Source organism: Mycetomoellerius zeteki, unplaced genomic scaffold, assembly GCF_001594055.1.
Source record: "Mycetomoellerius zeteki isolate Tzet28-1 unplaced genomic scaffold, Tzet1.0 scaffold155, whole genome shotgun sequence".
NCBI classification, from domain to species: Eukaryota; Metazoa; Arthropoda; class Insecta; order Hymenoptera; family Formicidae; genus Mycetomoellerius; species Mycetomoellerius zeteki.
The window spans coordinates 1582182-1599061 of record NW_017256500.1 but is presented as its reverse complement, the minus strand read 5'-3'; the positions used below and the strand labels follow the sequence as shown (position 1 = coordinate 1599061).

The following is a 16880-nucleotide window of genomic DNA, read 5'->3' as shown; positions in this document are numbered from 1 at the left end:
AATGAATTTATTCCAAAATATTATGGTAAGATCGATTTTTTGAATAAAAAAACTGATTTAAATATTTCTAAGTTTACCAAATTTAAATATAAAAAATCATGAACAGATAAAAAATTTAATTTCTGTTTATAATTTTACTTTTGTTAAATTATTTAAAAAAATAATTATCAGAGTATATATAAATAAACATAAATATGAATATATATATATATACATATTATATATATTATATATACACGTATTATATACATATATATATAATATACATTGTATACTATCATATTTACGCGGTCAAATTTTATAATGACACATCTAGATGCGGGACAGAGATTTAAAAATTAAAATGTAGATTGATTTGATAACAGTGCCAATGATGATAAATTATTAGTCTGTAAATAATTGAATAATATTCTCAATGTACCCACAACTGTGTTGCAGAATGTTTGCGAAAGGATTATATGATACATTTCAGCAAACTAAAAATTTCTTTACATACTGCATATATCTGTGATCACTTACAGAGATCTAACATATATTATACTGTGGTGAGGCATAGAGTAACGCATCCAAATCTACGCTACCCCCAATAGTGAGATAAAAGACCTTGGCAAACAAAAAAACTTTAAACAATAAAACGTAAACAGTAAGCGAATTGACCAATCACAATAGAGTCCGTAAGGCCATAACGTAAGCAGTAGCCAATCCAACATGTTGATTTCCTTACTGCTTATGTCTTGCTGTCTTAAGTTTTTTGTGTGCCATGGCCCAAAGAACGCGAACTCGAAATAAAACCTAGCGATTGGGGAGTTCAAATATAATATTCAATCAGACTTCATAAAAATAGAGAGATTGAAACAATATCCGAAATAAATCTTAATGCTAATCTTTTTTCTGTACAATATGTCATAGGTCATAGCTGTTTACTACTCGCAAATTTATCCGAAATAAAAATTACCACACATCATGTCTGTTACTACAGTATCGAGATACAATATATCTAAATAGACTTACGATAACATTCGTCAATTTATCAATAAGTTCACTAATTATAAAAGTTAACAACACATTAAAAGTTTACAGTAATATAGCAATATTTTACTGCTATAATCAAATTGTATACATACAATTCTTTGTTGTACTTTTATAAGATTCTGCTATTTAAGATGTAACATAGTTGAAATAATTCGATTAAATATTTAAATTATGTTTCCCATAGCTTTTTCAAGAAGCAATACACTACTTCTTAATTATCGTCAGCATCATCATCATCGTCAGATATATATTTTTTAGTAACTCTCTTTCTACGACCGCCTCTTGCTTCACCTTTTCTTCCTTTTAGTTTAATTTTCATTCTTACGCTAGAATCCGCATCCGAGCCATCTTCGCCATCTATGTAATAAAAAATATGTGAAAAAAGCGTTAAAAAAAAGAAAATTTAGCGTTTGCTGAATAATTATATAATAACATAATAAAATATTTATACCTTTATCATCTCCATCAGAATTATTACCTTCCTCTTCAAGACGCTGACGCGCATTTGTAAAAACGGATTGTAACACTATCGAGTCTTCGTGAATTAGTGATGCTTCTTCGTTATAAATTTGAGCGTTTTTACAAAGTTGCATGAAATCTTTCTCAAGCTCGTCTAAATCAGCATACTGGAAAAGATAAAATTATTGAATTATAGATATATATCCAAAGAAAACAAGAAAGGATGTAGTAAATACTTACTTTGCCCTCTTCGATTTTCTGCAATAACTTATTAATAGTTAAAGGTTTCTTAATAATCTCATAATAGTCCGGTAATTCTCTTCGTGAAGGTAATTTCATAAAAGGTTCACTCAATAATCGACCATCGCTACTGTCGGTATAATTAACAACTAATGTGATTAATTTTTTCATAGCCCGTTTCATTTTCGGATCGACCAAAGATCCGGCACCTCTTCGTTTCTTCGGCATAGGCTCATCATCTTCCTCGCTTTTCTTCTTACGTTTTCGTGTCTTCTTTTTCTTTTTATCATCTTCTTCTTCTTCTTCATATTCGGCGCCATCATCATCAATCGCCTTCAACCATTCTTTTTCGGTTAAACTATCTGTATAATCAACTTCTTTACGTTGCCTTGAACCTCTTCCAAGGAATCTGTCTTCATCCTCTTCATAGGTCCATCTTTCTACTTCATCATCATCCTTTACCAACCAATCGGGCAATTCAGCTTCTTCTAGCAGTCGTGATTTGCGATTTGGACCTAATTTGGCCTCCTCACGTCGCCGTTCCAAATCTAATTTCTGGAATATTTCGAATTCACCTTCTGTCCTAGCAATCATTTGATTTACGGTTTCATCGTCGGGTACTTCGTTCTCTTCCTCATCGTCGGCATCGTCTTGATGTAAAATACTTTGAAGAAATTGCTGTCGCTCAGAACCAGTGGATTTCTGATCGAACATACCAGCTTGAATAACTTTCTCATCCATATTTAATTTATACCTAGCTGCTGCTAATATCCGCTCTTCAACGGAATTAACAGTCATTAATCGGAGTACACGCACTTCGTTCTTCTGTCCGATTCTGTGTGCTCTGTCTTGAGCTTGTAAATCCTGTAAAAATATGTAAATCAATTTCAAGTTCAATATCGCATTAATTCTTTATTATAATTTGTATTAATATCACGTACCTGGTGAGGATTCCAATCAGAATCAAAGATAATAACTGTATCAGCAGCTTGAAGATTTAAACCAAGACCACCAGCACGTGTGGATAGCAAGAAAAGGAAATATTCCGAACCAGGATCATTAAATTTCTTTAATAAGTCTCCTCTATCTTCCGCTTTCGTTGTACCATCCAATCGTAAATACATAAATCCTCGCCAACTTAAATAATCTTCCATAATTGTCATTAATTGAGTCATTTGGCAAAACAGTAATACTCTGTGATTCGTAGCCTTTAATTTAGGAAGAATACGATCGAGAAGTTCAAATTTTCCAGATGCACGATATAGATCGGGCCTAATAACAAATAAAAACTTAATGTTTTATAAACATTTTTAAAGTTTTTTTAAATTTATATGTATTACGTTTGGTTTGATACCAGTTGAATTCATGAAGCTTTGGATTAATCATCATAAGTTAATTATTAGGAACAAAATGCGCATCAAATTTGTTAGAGCATGCATTAATAGTAATTTAACTCCACAACATTTACGCCAATTATTAAATTATAAACTTAATATGTTTCATTTTCGGTCTTTACGTAAATTCAACTATTTTAAAGGATTATTCATTGTTAGAATTTTAAAAATTGAACTCAATGATGCTTATAGATCTATCAATCATTCACAAAAAGAAATTTGTCGGCTCAGGAGGAGAATAATGAATCACATTCCAATCGACATTTGCAGTCGTTTTTTTGTCAAGCAGGAGATAACATTCCAGAAACACCTCAAAATTGAAGAGATTAAATTGAGGAAAAAACTTGATTGGCTTTTCCATAAAGAAAAAGAAAGAAAATACAGGAATATTAAACCTATTCAATACAAGGAGATAGATAATAATAGCGGTCTAAGCACGGGAGTACATAAAATTAAAAAACAATTGGAGGGAATAATTGAAGCCAAAGAATTCATGGGTGTCTCTTCAATCTCATCACTTAATAGTTTGAAAGAAGGTTGGTTCATTAATTTGTCTGGTAGGAATATTCCTAAAAAAGTACAATTATTGTTGCAACTAGGTGAAAATTTTTCTTTACCTTTTTCCTATCGGAAGAACACATTAATAGATTTCATTAAGAATATAGAAAACAATTTTAATTTTTCGAAAACAATTAATATTTTGAAAGTTAGGAACTTGTCAATTTCAATTTTAAAAAAATTGTTAACATCGCCGATAATCAATAATTCCATTACAAGGAGAGTTTCTGGCTTAATGAATGACTCGATTAGATTCATAAAAAATAACCCGAAGATAATTTTCACAAGAGCTGATAAAGGGAATACAACAGTGGCATTAGATAAAGATAGCTACATTGATAAGATCACTAGAATGTTAGACGACAAAAAAACATATATAAAATTAACTAAAAATCCGATTAACAAATTAGCCAAAAATGTTCAGGAATTATTAAAAAAATGGAAATCGAAGAATTTTATTTCTGAACCAACCTATAGAAAATTGAGGAGTAGTGACGGAATTTTACCGAGAGCATACGCGCTACCGAAGATTCATAAAGAGGGAACGCCTTTCAGAATTATAATCTCGTCCTTAGACAGTCCAATGTATTCTTTGGCTTCGTTTTTACACGAAATAATATCTAAAAATGTAGAGAGGCCTTTTAGCAAAATAGACAATAGTTTTCAATTAGTAAAAAAATTAAGGGGGACTCAAATTGATGAGAATTTTTCGTTAATATCGTTAGATGTAGTTTCATTGTTCACGAATGTTCCAATTGATTTTGCGATTAAGAGCATAGAGAAAAGATGGAATAAAATTAAGAAAGGTATTAGTATTCCTAAAAAAGAATTTATTGGAGCCGTATCCTTAGTATTAGAATCAACTTTCTTTGCGTTCAATGATGAGTATTATCAGCAAAAATTTGGTACTCCTATGGGGTCACCTCTCTCTCCGATCATTGCAGACCTTGTGATGCAGGATTTGGAGACAGAGGTGTTAGGCAAATTGGAATTTCCTGTTCCATTCTATATCAGATATGTTGATGATATTATAATGGCGGCTCCAGTTGAGACAATAGGACAGATTTTGACTGCTTTCAATGCAGTACACAATAGACTTCAGTTTACATTGGAAATTGGTGGGGAGAGTATCAATTTTTTGGATGTGACAATAATTAAGAATGACGGAATGTTAGAATGTGATTGGTACCATAAGCCTACTTTTTCGGGACGGTATTTGAATTTCTTATCTTCACATCCAATATCACAAAAAAGAGGTGTAGTTTTTGGAATGATTGATAGAGCTATTTTATTATCAGAAGAAAAATTTTATTATAAGAACATTAAATTAGTTATTAATACGCTGTTAAGGAATGACTATCCAATTGAGTTCATTTTTGACACTATTTCTCTAAGATTAAAATGTTTATTTTCGAGACGTGGTCGGATGGAACAAGATTCTAAGTCCAAGAATGATGATTCTGAAAGGGATGAAGGAACTCCTTGGTTTTTAATTCCGTATACGAATAATACATCGAAGGATTTTTTAAGAATTTGCAAAAAAGAAAACTTAAGACCTGCGTTCTATAGTAACAATAAATTGAGTAGGTTCATCAAGGTTCAGAAGGATGTTCTCCCCAAAAATCAAAATAAAAATGTAATATACAAAATAACTTGTAAAGACTGTGATGCCTCTTATGTAGGACAAACGGGTAGAAAATTGATCTCGAGAATTACGGAACATCGGAATCATATCAATTGGAATACCAATTCGCAGTCTGTCATCACGAATCACAGAACGGAATTGAATCATGACTTTGATTGGGAGAACGTCCAAATTCTGGATCGTGAGAGAATATTGAATAAAAGACTAATTTCTGAAAAAGCGCACATTCTTATGCAAAAAAATGGATTGAATTTGCGTTCTGACAGAGAAGGTTTACATCATACATATACGACGATGTTATGTGAAATGACTAATTAATTTTTAGCCAAAAGATTTTGTATTTTTCACATCTTTGACACACATGATTTATGACTAATATATAGCGAATAGTATAAGTTAGCTTTTCTATCTCGATTGTTTTTGTTTTGTGTCTTGGTTGCCCGTTATAAATTATAAAATGTTCGACAAACACGTTACGTTATCTGGAGATGTGAGATTGAAATTAAATGTATATAATGAAGATTAGTTTTAATGGTTGTTAATATAAACTTACAAAGCTCATGAAACATGTTGAATGTTCCGTTTGAGGTGAGTTACTTTAAAAAATTTGTTGGTTTTCTTTTGATATGTCAATTTAATTTTGATATTTTAATCAGGATCCACTACAGTCGGGAACCTGTAAGTGACTCATGTTGACGGAATACTTAACATATTAATTACACATATGTATTGCTGAGGAGGACTCCAAAGTGAGTCGAAACGTTCAATAAAGAGGATTCTACACATTAATGATTAATTAAGATTGAAATTAATCGTTGGCACCTTCATCAGCCCGTGACTCGTATGGCCTTTACGGATTGTGTTATTATTAATTTTATTTTAATGTTTTATGTTTCATGTATAAAACGTTCAAAAACTGTCAAGATACGTACCCAGTAATAACACCGGAACCTTGCGTGCCTACGTGTTCGCAGTATTTCTCTTCTATAGCTTGGAACATAAATGGATGATTGCATAGTTTTCTCAGTTGTACGATTGTATTCATAAGAGCTTTGGCACCGCCTTTTCCTTGCTTTCCTTTTTCCGATCCGTCTGTCAGTAGTACACCTTTACTTTGCATATGCCTAGCAGAAAATTTTTGTTTATATACTATGCTATACAAATTAGTTTCATAATGAAATTAAGCACAGACGATATATTTACGTACTTATAAAGAACTTTCTGTAGGCCAGACATATCGCATTTTATAATATATTCCACTTTATCAGGTAATTGCGATTCTACTTCTTTCTTCAAGCGTCTCAATAAGAAAGGCCGCAATACTTTGTGCAAACGACGAATAATCAAAATAGTTTCTTCTTCGTTCAGCTCCACCTAAGCAAGATAGCAACAATGTTAAATAGAGTTGTATTAACAAATATTTATGCAAAATACTTGCCTTCTCGCCAGTGGTTGCGAAAGGAGCATTGAACCACTGTTCGAATGTACTGCAGGATTTAAAGATTGAAGGTAACAAGAAATTCAAAAGAGCCCACAGTTCTGGCAATTTATTTTGCAATGGTGTACCAGTTAACAATAGTCGATGAGGAGCTAAATAATGTGTATTCAGCACTTGGGTAAGTTTGCAATGGTGATTTTTCATCCTGTGTCCTTCATCAATGATCATATATTTCCACTGCAATTTGGCTAATACACCTTTATCTTTTATGACATATTCATAAGTTGTTAAAAGAACATTGAATTTTGTAGCTCGCATCTGAGATTGTATCGTTCTTCTACCAGCTGGAGAACCTTTGTACGACACTACGACAACACTTGGTGCCCATTTTTCAAATTCAAGAACCCAATTTGATAATGTCCTAGAAGTATATATTAACATTATCATTTAAATAAATCGTTTGTTTTTAAAAGCAGGAAAGAAACATACGATAAAGGAACAATGATGAGAAATGGACCGTTAACTTTCTTCTTTTCCATAAGATATGTTACTAAAGCAATAGTCTGAATTGTTTTACCGAGACCCATTTCGTCTGCCAAAATACCATTCAGATTGTTGTTAAACAGTGACACTAACCACTCCAGACCCTGAAAGCATTTATTAAGCTCTTTCAGTCATAAAGAAATGTGAGTTTATATATGTTTAAAATATATTATAAACTAAAATTATATTAAAAAAGTAACTAAAATACCTTAATTTGATATTCTTTCAACATTCCATTCACCATAATACTTGCTTGTTCAGTAACAACCTCATGAACCGTATGAGCGATACTATAGTATGTTTGTTCTTCTGTTTTATATTCGTCATCTTCCACTTTCGCTTTATGTATTGTTTTCTTTACTTTTTCTTCTTCAGAATCACCCATTGATTTATCTTTGCCTATTTAATTAATATTTCATTAAGTCTATAAAAGATCTACACACAAACCTAAAGACTAAATATTTACTATCAAGTCATATCTTCTATCACTAAAGATTTATCACTCTCACTTTCTCCATTCTCCTCTTCGTCATCCTCCTCATCTTCCTCACTATCTGATTCAATTGGCTCCCATCCGGGATGAGCCTCTAAAAATGCTGATAATTGACTCATTAACGGTGCTTCATCGCCAATTAATGTACGACCAGTGGCTATTTCTATTACACCAATACGAGTATCATCATTGGCTCCGCCATCTTCAGCATTCTCACTATCTTGTAATTTCTTCTTTTTCTACATGATCATAAAACTCCATCAATATTATAAGTACTTTTTTACGCGCGTGCGCGAAAGAATAATAGCTAGTGTTTAAATTTACGTTACCTTCTTACGCTTTTGTTCTTCGACTTGCTTTCTCTTTTGCTCTATTTTATGTTGTTTAACCATTTCTGTAAGATTACTGATATACTCATCGGTTTGGGATAACAAGAATGCTAAGCGTTTATCCTTCTTTTGATCAATTAATTTTCTGTAACCCTCTTCGTCTTCCGCCATAAGACGACGCATACGCTCTTTCTCGATGCGTTCTTGTTCTTTCTTCTGCTCTCGTTCAGCATTCGCGTGATAGTTAAGCACTGCTTTGTTAAGCCTAGCCAATTTTGCGACATTATTGCGATGAAATTCTTTAAAGTCTTTGCCATGTTGTAATACAGAACTAAGAAATTCCTGCAAACATAAATGTGTATTCGTTTATTCGCAGCGATAATTTTGCTAATGATAATACTATATAATGACATTCAAATTTCATAATTTAAATATAATTAAATAAACTCTTACTTGATGTTTCTGTCTTCGTTTACGTTCTGCTTCTAATTTCTGTTGTTTTTCTAATTTTTCGGTAGCTCTAGCTTCACGCAATCCTTGCCGTTTTGTACGTTTGTAAGCTTTCACGTTCACTGCAGTTTCTAAAGTGGTATCTTTTCGAGTACATGCTATAATCTATAAAAAAAGAATCGAAAGTATTAAAAAGAATAAATAAGAGCTTCTTAACTTCATATAAAATGGAAAATCTATAAATTAATTAATTACAGTACCTCTGATCTTAATTGTCTCTGGAAGTTTAGTACTCTTAGCATGCGCAATTCGATCTGAGCTTGTATACGAAGATCTTCTGGCATATTTGTCGGTAGATTGGTAAGTTGCTCCATTCTAAGCGATATTCGGGCTGCAACTCTATTACCAAGCATTAAATTTTTTATGTTTTACTAACTTTTTTTTTTACGAAAGTATGGCTTTTATCACGCATTAATACTATTTGTCCTGTCTCTACCTGTTTTCTCGTTCTTGCAATATTAATAACGGATCTAATCCTACAGGTTTTGCTACACTTGTTACTCTGTTAGCCTTAGCGCCGGACTGAGGCTGCTGTTGCTGTTGTTGCGGCGTTTGACAACCTGGTCTGGGAGCACCTGTGGGACCAATAACATTCGGACCTGGTATTTGTGGCCCAGATGTTGTAACAGGGCCTTGAGACGGATCTATGGGGCGTTGACTCATCCCTGGAGGAGGAGGCGCGCCACCTATCAAATCCGCCTTAAATCAGGATCATTCTACCCTACTTTTGTAAGTACCACTATACATTTGTCTTGTTTCACACTCATTATATATTATATACTAAATATTACAATCAGTAAGCATAATTTCTGTAATTACACAATATATAATACATAAAGTTACTGAGCAGAAATAGAAGTTAAGCGAAAAGTATTTAACATAATGTATATTCAGAAAATAAAAAGCATTTAGAATAAAATATTATATAACAGTAGCGTATACAAATTTCTAATGCATTATAAATGATATATAATGTTCAAAAAATAAGTCATTAATTTTATGTAGATTTGTAATATTAAAACAACGTATAAAAAAGCAAATGATGTAAAATAGAAAAACAAACATGGACTAGAAAAGCTCTATTTGAAATAAGCAAAATAAATTATGTGGCGGAAAGCAATACAAAAGATAGAGTAGTCACCCAGAGCTTATAAGCTTATATATGGGATATATTGAAAAACTCACCTTGAGCAGCTAGTGCAACCTGTTGAGGTACAGCCTGGTTTCTTGCTAACAATCTGTATGCCATTATCTGAGCTCTGTAAGAATGTGAAAAAAATTGAGACTGCAAAATAAAAAAAGGAATGTAGAAAAAATACTTACATATTTCTTATTTTAAGATAAACATATTAAAAATATGTATAAAATAACAATCTAATTATTATTTTAGAAAATTAAAATCGGCTAAAATTTAAAAATATTTGTATGATCGTTTCTTTAATCGTACTTACATTCAATTTATATTTATACAGTTTTCTATGTTTCCTTTTAATTGTTCTCTTTCCATAATTTTCATATCTTAAAAATTATAATTTATATATAACACACAATTGTTATAACAGAATTTATATACCGTAATTGTTGCAATTGTTGTGAATTGAAGGCTTGCTTATCCCCCATACCACTGCCTTGACGAGCTCTTAAGGCTAACAATTGAGAATATCGCGGATCTTCTTGTAACCCTTTCTCTTCCATAGAATCGATTGCTTTTTGAAGCGCATTCAGATTCTCTTGTCCTGATCCGGGTGGTCCTGTAGGTCCAGTAGGACCAATTTGTCCACTTCCAGTTTGACTCATTTGATTTACTGGAGCACCTGATCCTAATGGTGTTGTGCTACCGGGAACTTGAACCTGATTTTGACTGCCAGGACCTATTTGAGTAGTAGGAGGTTGAACATTGGGTCCATTAGGTCCCATTTGCCCACTCGCATTTGTATGACTAATCTGATTATTTGGACCACACGGTCCCATTTGATTATTCGGACCACCAGGACCCATTTGATTACTCGAAGCATTCGGGCCCATTTGAGCACCCGGACCTCCTTGCATCATCTGTCCTGGACCACTTGATGGAATTTGTCCGCCTGGTCCCATTTGACCAGGACCACTGCCTGACCCCATTTGTCCACCAGGTCCGCTTCCTGGTCCCATTTGACTTCCAGGTCCACTACCACCATGTCCCATTTGTCCACTGCCTGATCCCATTTGTCCGGGTACGCCTCCGGGCACCATTTGACCGCCAGGTCCACTTCCGACATTCATTTGCACACCAGGACCGTTTCCTGGGCCCATTTGTCCTCCAGAGCTGCCTCCAGGACCTGCTGCGCCCATTTGCCCTCCGGGACCGCTGCTAGAAGTCATTTGTACACCAGGACCACTCATTACACATATTCCGGTAGGTCCATTAGGTCCTATAGAAACAGGTCCACTACTTGTTGTCATTGGTACGCTACCTGGACCACTTCCAGGGCCCATTTGTCCAAGACTATTCGGTCCTAATTGACCTATGGGACCGCTTCCTGGTCCCATTTGTCCACCTGGACCGGTAGGTCCCATTTGACTACCTGGTGCGCTTGGTCCCATTTGATTACCTGCTCCTGCAGGTCCCATTTGATTACCAGGACCCATTTGTCCGCCTGGCGCATTCATACTCATTTGTCCAGGTGGACCGCCCATGCCCATTTGAGGTCCATTTGGACCCATTTGTGACGGTCCATTATGACCCATTTGTCCAGGCCCATTTGGTCCAATTTGTCCTGTTGGCCCAACGGGACCCATCGGTCCACTAGGCCCCATTTGTGTTTGACTGTTCACCATCATTTGATTCGGGCCATTCGGGCCCATTTGATTCGGACCTCCTGGACCCATACTGTGCACTGCAGGACCACTTGTGGGCATTTGACCAGGAGCACCAGGACCCATATGACTTCCCGGACCGCTCGCATTCATGTGTGTAGATACTGGTGGACCACTCGCGTTCATGTGACTTGGAATCGGTGGTCCGCTGTTCATATGACCTGACCCAGGAGGTCCACTTGTGTTCATGTGACCTGGTCCAGGAGGACCACTCGCATTCATATGTCCTGATCCGGGTGGTCCACTAGCGTTCATATGTCCTGATACTGGAGGTCCTGCGCCAGCCATATGGCCGGGAGGACCACCAGGAGTTATATGGCCTGGTCCTGGTGGACCGCTTGTATTCATGTGACTTGGAGGACCACCCATATGGCCAGGCCCAGGTCCACCGGGAACCATTTGAGAATTTTGAGGACCTCCAGAACCCATTTGAGATCCTGGAACAGGTCCGCTGGTTGGACCCATTTGCCCTGGTCCAGTCTGACTCATATGAGGTCCACCAGGAGGACCACCACCTTGTACCATATGTGACGGAGCCATTTGTCCAGGACCCCCTGGACCCATTTGTCCTGGGCCTCCTGGTCCCATCTGTCCAGGTCCTCCAGGACCCATTTGACCGGATCCACCCGGTCCCATTTGTCCACCAGGACCCATCTGTCCGGGTCCATTAGAACCCATCTGATTGGGACCACTTTGCATCATATGAGATCCACTTTGTGGTCCATTTGGACCCATTTGTCCAGGTACCATTGTTCCTCCGGGACCTTGAGAGGTAGGTACAACTGGGCCACCTTGATTCTGTAAGAAAAGAGAAAATCCCATATAAGTCAATATTTATAATCAAGAATATTTTTGTGGAAATCAAATGTAAATTTTTAGGTAATTAATTCACAATTTTCTCTTTAATATATTTTAATCTGAAGACACGGTAGAGAGAGAGAGAGAGAGAGAGAGAGAGAGAGAGAGAGAGAGAGAGTCTCGGTATAAATATATACTAGAGACATCACACATTTGGATATGTGTGATGACACAAAATATGCAGATATGGGCAAAATATTTTTAATAAAATACAAAAAAACAAAAGAGCTAAATAAAGACTGCGTGTAACAATCATATTTCTAATGCTTGCAAAAATTGCAGAGGTAGATAAAGTTAACACAGATAAAAATCTGCAAAAACAATATAGGTCCTATCGACATTGCATTGTTCATCGTGTGCGGTTTATATCGTGATGATTAACCCGTTATACAGTTTCAATCAACAATGGCAGTAACGGTTAATTTCATCACACTGATAAAAGTTGCATGTAAACGATAGGATCAGGTGCAAGAGAAATGTCATAGTCATGTAAGACCTGATAGGATTGCGTGTGGCGCACATAAATTAAAATGTATTTATTTAATCGAATTATATTCGCATGTACAAGTTAAGCTCTCACGTCTTGTTCACGTTGCAAACTAAATGTTCCTGAGACATGCTACCACAAGCTATCGCAAGCATTAATTGATAAACAAAACAATATATAATAATACTTTATTTGCAGATTATTGTGCAATAAGCTTGCAATAATAGAAACGTTTGATAAAAATAAAGATTTTTTGTAATCCTTTTAATTTCCTCCATTTTCAATAAGACAACTCATCAATAGGAAATTTTATTTAATTTTTAAAAAATCTTGCTTTATAATCTTATTTTTTCAATATTTTTTGTTGCGATAATAATAAAAACTGTATATTAAATTTTAATTAAAATCTGATCCTAGTACGCTTATTTAATGTTTTTAGTACGTAACGATTTCACTACAATTATAAAATTCTAAAATTTTTTATAATTGTGTCTGTAAAAATGTTTTTACAAACACGTATACTTTTTAATTCTGACAATGATTATATATCTTTCCATTTATCCTGCAAAACATTTCCTATGATGAACGAGGTTCGTTCATTTTCGAATTGGTGCCTTCGAATCGCTACAAAATTTAATTAACGCATTTTGGCTATATTTTACACCAAACTTTCTTTATTGCATAAATGTCCAAACGTGATGTGATAAATATGTACAAAAAATATTCTTTATCTTTTCGAACACATGTCTTCGATATACTAATTTAACACTCGAATGCAACGTAGCGTAAATTTAGAAAAAGATCATCGACAGCTGCAACGAATAATTTTAAAATATTATGCAATATCGTTTTTTTTTATAGTTAAGAATATAGGGTTACGGTAAAGATATTACGAAGCTGTATTGCTGTCATTCATCTGTACATTAACGTGTCACAGCATTACCAGGATAAACTTTTCTGTGATAGGATTTAGTAATAAAAACTTTAATTCTCTTCAGACATAACATATCGCAGAGAGAATGGAAAAGAACTCGAGAGGATTCGATATTTCTATTAAGTTAAGTGAACGCGAGTTCATAGTGGGGATGACAAATCATAAGAACACTTTCGCAAAATCCAGGCGGAATACTTTAAATCAGAGCTGGAATTTAGTTGAACATTTCGGCCGATTTTTTTCAGCTTGGTTCCTGCCCCTTACTTCACCAACCCGCACGCAGCCTAAATGCCGATCGCGAGCATACTATCGCGATACGTTATTCGTAAACTTGTAAAAGAAGAGGGATATTTCGGATTCGGGTTAACAAAAAAGTCTATTCAAGAGAAGCTCTGTTACTGCTACGACTTTGTCTTAGATCTTACGATAAAATTTGGAAAGGTAAATATGACACTATCATCTTGTAATTTACTAAGAATACTGACTTGGCTCTTTGAAGTTGATATCTGCTACTGATAATCGTTTTGCATGAAAAAAAAAATCAGAATTATTTAAAAATAGAGCAGAATGAGATAAACACTGCTTTCCATTTGATGACACAAATCGACACAAGTCGACATAAGCGTCATTCTATCCTTGACATTCAGAGACAAAGATAGAACGACACTTGTGTTGGCTTGTGTCGACTGTGTCTTCTAAAAGGAAAACAGCCAAAGATAAGCATACACAGTTGGAAAAAATGTATTGAATTTAACATAAATGGCATGTTCCAAACGGACCACTCAAAATTTTAGTTTTAATTGAACATAAAATGAATATGTCCGAAGGTTACACAAATATTATGCAAAAGAATACCAAAAAGGTATTTAATATCGACACAGTTTGTAAATAAACTGTGGAAGCATGTTTTTTTTTTAAATTAATATATCATAAATGTATTTTATTCATTTGTCTTAGAATTTACATTTTAAAACATTATTTTTATTAGTTACTTGTTCACTAACTCATAAATTGTGTCATTTTGACTCTAAGAAACATTGAATATTAATTTCACAAAAAATCTTTAAATAATCACATTATGTTAAATTAACACTCGAATATGTTAAAAAATTTAACACAACTGTTAACACAAACGTGAGTGGACCGTTTCCAACACAAATACACAAATTTTTTTACTGTGTAAAGCATCATCAATTTGTTGCATTTTTTTCGAAAAGGTGATAATAAAAGCCTAAGGAAAACTGAGATATTAAAATTAAAAAAATAAATATTATTTTTCAATAAAAATGTTTAATTCTTTTTTCGTTATATATAGAACGTCTATTTATAGAGATGTTTTATACTTATAGGATGTATATTCTGTAATTGCATATGATTGGAAAGATTATCGATTGCCAGACATAAAAGATTGTCTTTAATGTAACTTCACTGATTAAAATTCATTATATTCCAAGGCGCAATAAAATTAGTTAGATATCATATTATTTCTGAAGGTTCATTTCACAAGTTGTCAGACAAATTACAATTGATGAATTGTATATTTAAAAAACAGTCAATAAATTACTTCACTTACTGTTTTTACAGAAATAACGTTAAAACATGTGCAATATTATTTTCAGGTGATTTGTGATGTTTTTCAAGAATCTGAGAGCATTGAAACAACAGCTGGAAATTGTGTGGGATTTAGTGACGCAATACAATCAAAAAGTCAAAGCGATTTTAATCGATAATTTAGTAAAAAAATTTCCTACACATAAATTTTTAAATTTGATGAAATTGAATAAATTAATGTTTGTGTACATATTATAATAATAAAGCATAATTACATAATAAATTACTATTCATGTAATACCTTTTTACAAAAATTTTTGGAATGTTTGTTAGATTTATTGAAGAAGAAACAATATTTATTCCAATTATCTGCCAGAACTTACGAATGCACCTATATGGATTATTGATTTCATTGATGGAACAATGAACTTTATACATTCTTTTCCATAAAATTGCATTAGCTGTGAATAAGGAACTCGAGATTGGAATAATTTATAATCCCATTTTAGAACACTCATTTACAGCCATAAAAGGCCATGGAACGTATTTCAATGAAAAACTAATTAAGAGCTCGAGCATAGAAGGTAAAGTATCATTTTTTATTTTTCATTAATCATTTCCGCTCTTTTTTTTCTTTCGTTTTGTAATTTTTCGCAACAAAGACAAAATGTTTGCATTCTCTATCAAATAAGCGTGCGTATGCCTGTATATATTTCAATAAATGTTTTCTTAACTTTAATTTTCGTGTCCAATATATTTATACAGTTTTTTATTTTTATTTTATCTTTATTATAATTCTTGACTTTCACAGAAAATAAATCAATATATATCGTAACGATAATAATATTATTCTACTTTTCCCAGGACTTGAACATTCTTTACAATGCTTAAAAACTTCATATGCGACTATCAAGAATATTCGCAATATCATTTTAGGAAGATTAGAAGCTCTCGTCTCGATAGCACATGGAATAATTTCAGCAGCGTTGAGTGTCACACTGCCATGGGAGTTGTTGAAGGATATCATTCTGACAACTTAATACCCTGGGATGTCGCTGCAGGTGTTTATAATCTTATAATCAAAGAGGCTGGCGGTATAGTGATCGAGATACAAATAATATAACATTAAATATACCTTCGACTATTTCTCTCATATTGATCAAAGTATAATGATATAATTATTTCAGAATTAAAAAAATATATATGCACGTTACTGAATAGTAAGTAACATTATTTACGCTTTATTTCCTAATATCTCAAATACATAAATTGATAAACAATATTTTACACATATCGTATATAATTATCTGGCGTAAATGCATAGTAAATATATTGGTATAATTCGTGTATAATTAAAGTAGAAATGTTTAATGTGTAACGTAGTAGTATTAAAAATTAGTTGTATTTAAGAAAGAACTATTTTATTCATATAAAAGATTTCTTAACGTTTCTTAATTTGTAAGCGATTCATAAATTTCAAATACTTGTTCCAACGAGCGCTCGATAGCTACTGCTTTGTCTGTGCTCGTAATATAATTAATGAAATTCCACGA

General features: G+C 33.6%; 1 protein-coding gene across 3 annotated transcripts in view; it reads right to left on the bottom strand.

Annotated features, from left to right (window-relative positions):
• Positions 1-341: 341 nt before the first annotated feature.
• The window catches only part of brm (ATP-dependent helicase brm), a 33361-nt gene continuing 16822 nt past the window's right edge, over positions 342-16880 (bottom strand). Inside the window, exons 3-18 of one of the 3 annotated variants that reach the window (XM_018444924.1) lie at positions 10215-12295; positions 9827-9900; positions 9078-9327; positions 8842-8980; positions 8585-8746; positions 8132-8473; positions 7813-8041; positions 7518-7708; positions 7256-7413; positions 6767-7187; positions 6536-6702; positions 6261-6452; positions 2673-3003; positions 1732-2595; positions 1484-1658; positions 342-1389 (exon numbers count right to left, since the gene is read on the bottom strand). In XM_018444924.1, coding sequence (XP_018300426.1) covers positions 1244-1389; positions 1484-1658; positions 1732-2595; positions 2673-3003; positions 6261-6452; positions 6536-6702; positions 6767-7187; positions 7256-7413; positions 7518-7708; positions 7813-8041; positions 8132-8473; positions 8585-8746; positions 8842-8980; positions 9078-9327; positions 9827-9900; positions 10215-12295 — 5922 coding nt within the window. In that variant the 3' untranslated portion in view covers positions 342-1243. The remainder of the gene's footprint in view (positions 1390-1483; positions 1659-1731; positions 2596-2672; positions 3004-6260; positions 6453-6535; positions 6703-6766; positions 7188-7255; positions 7414-7517; positions 7709-7812; positions 8042-8131; positions 8474-8584; positions 8747-8841; positions 8981-9077; positions 9328-9826; positions 9901-10214; positions 12296-16880) is intronic. The other 2 variants (XM_018444925.1, XM_018444926.1) reach the window with 2 other exon arrangements.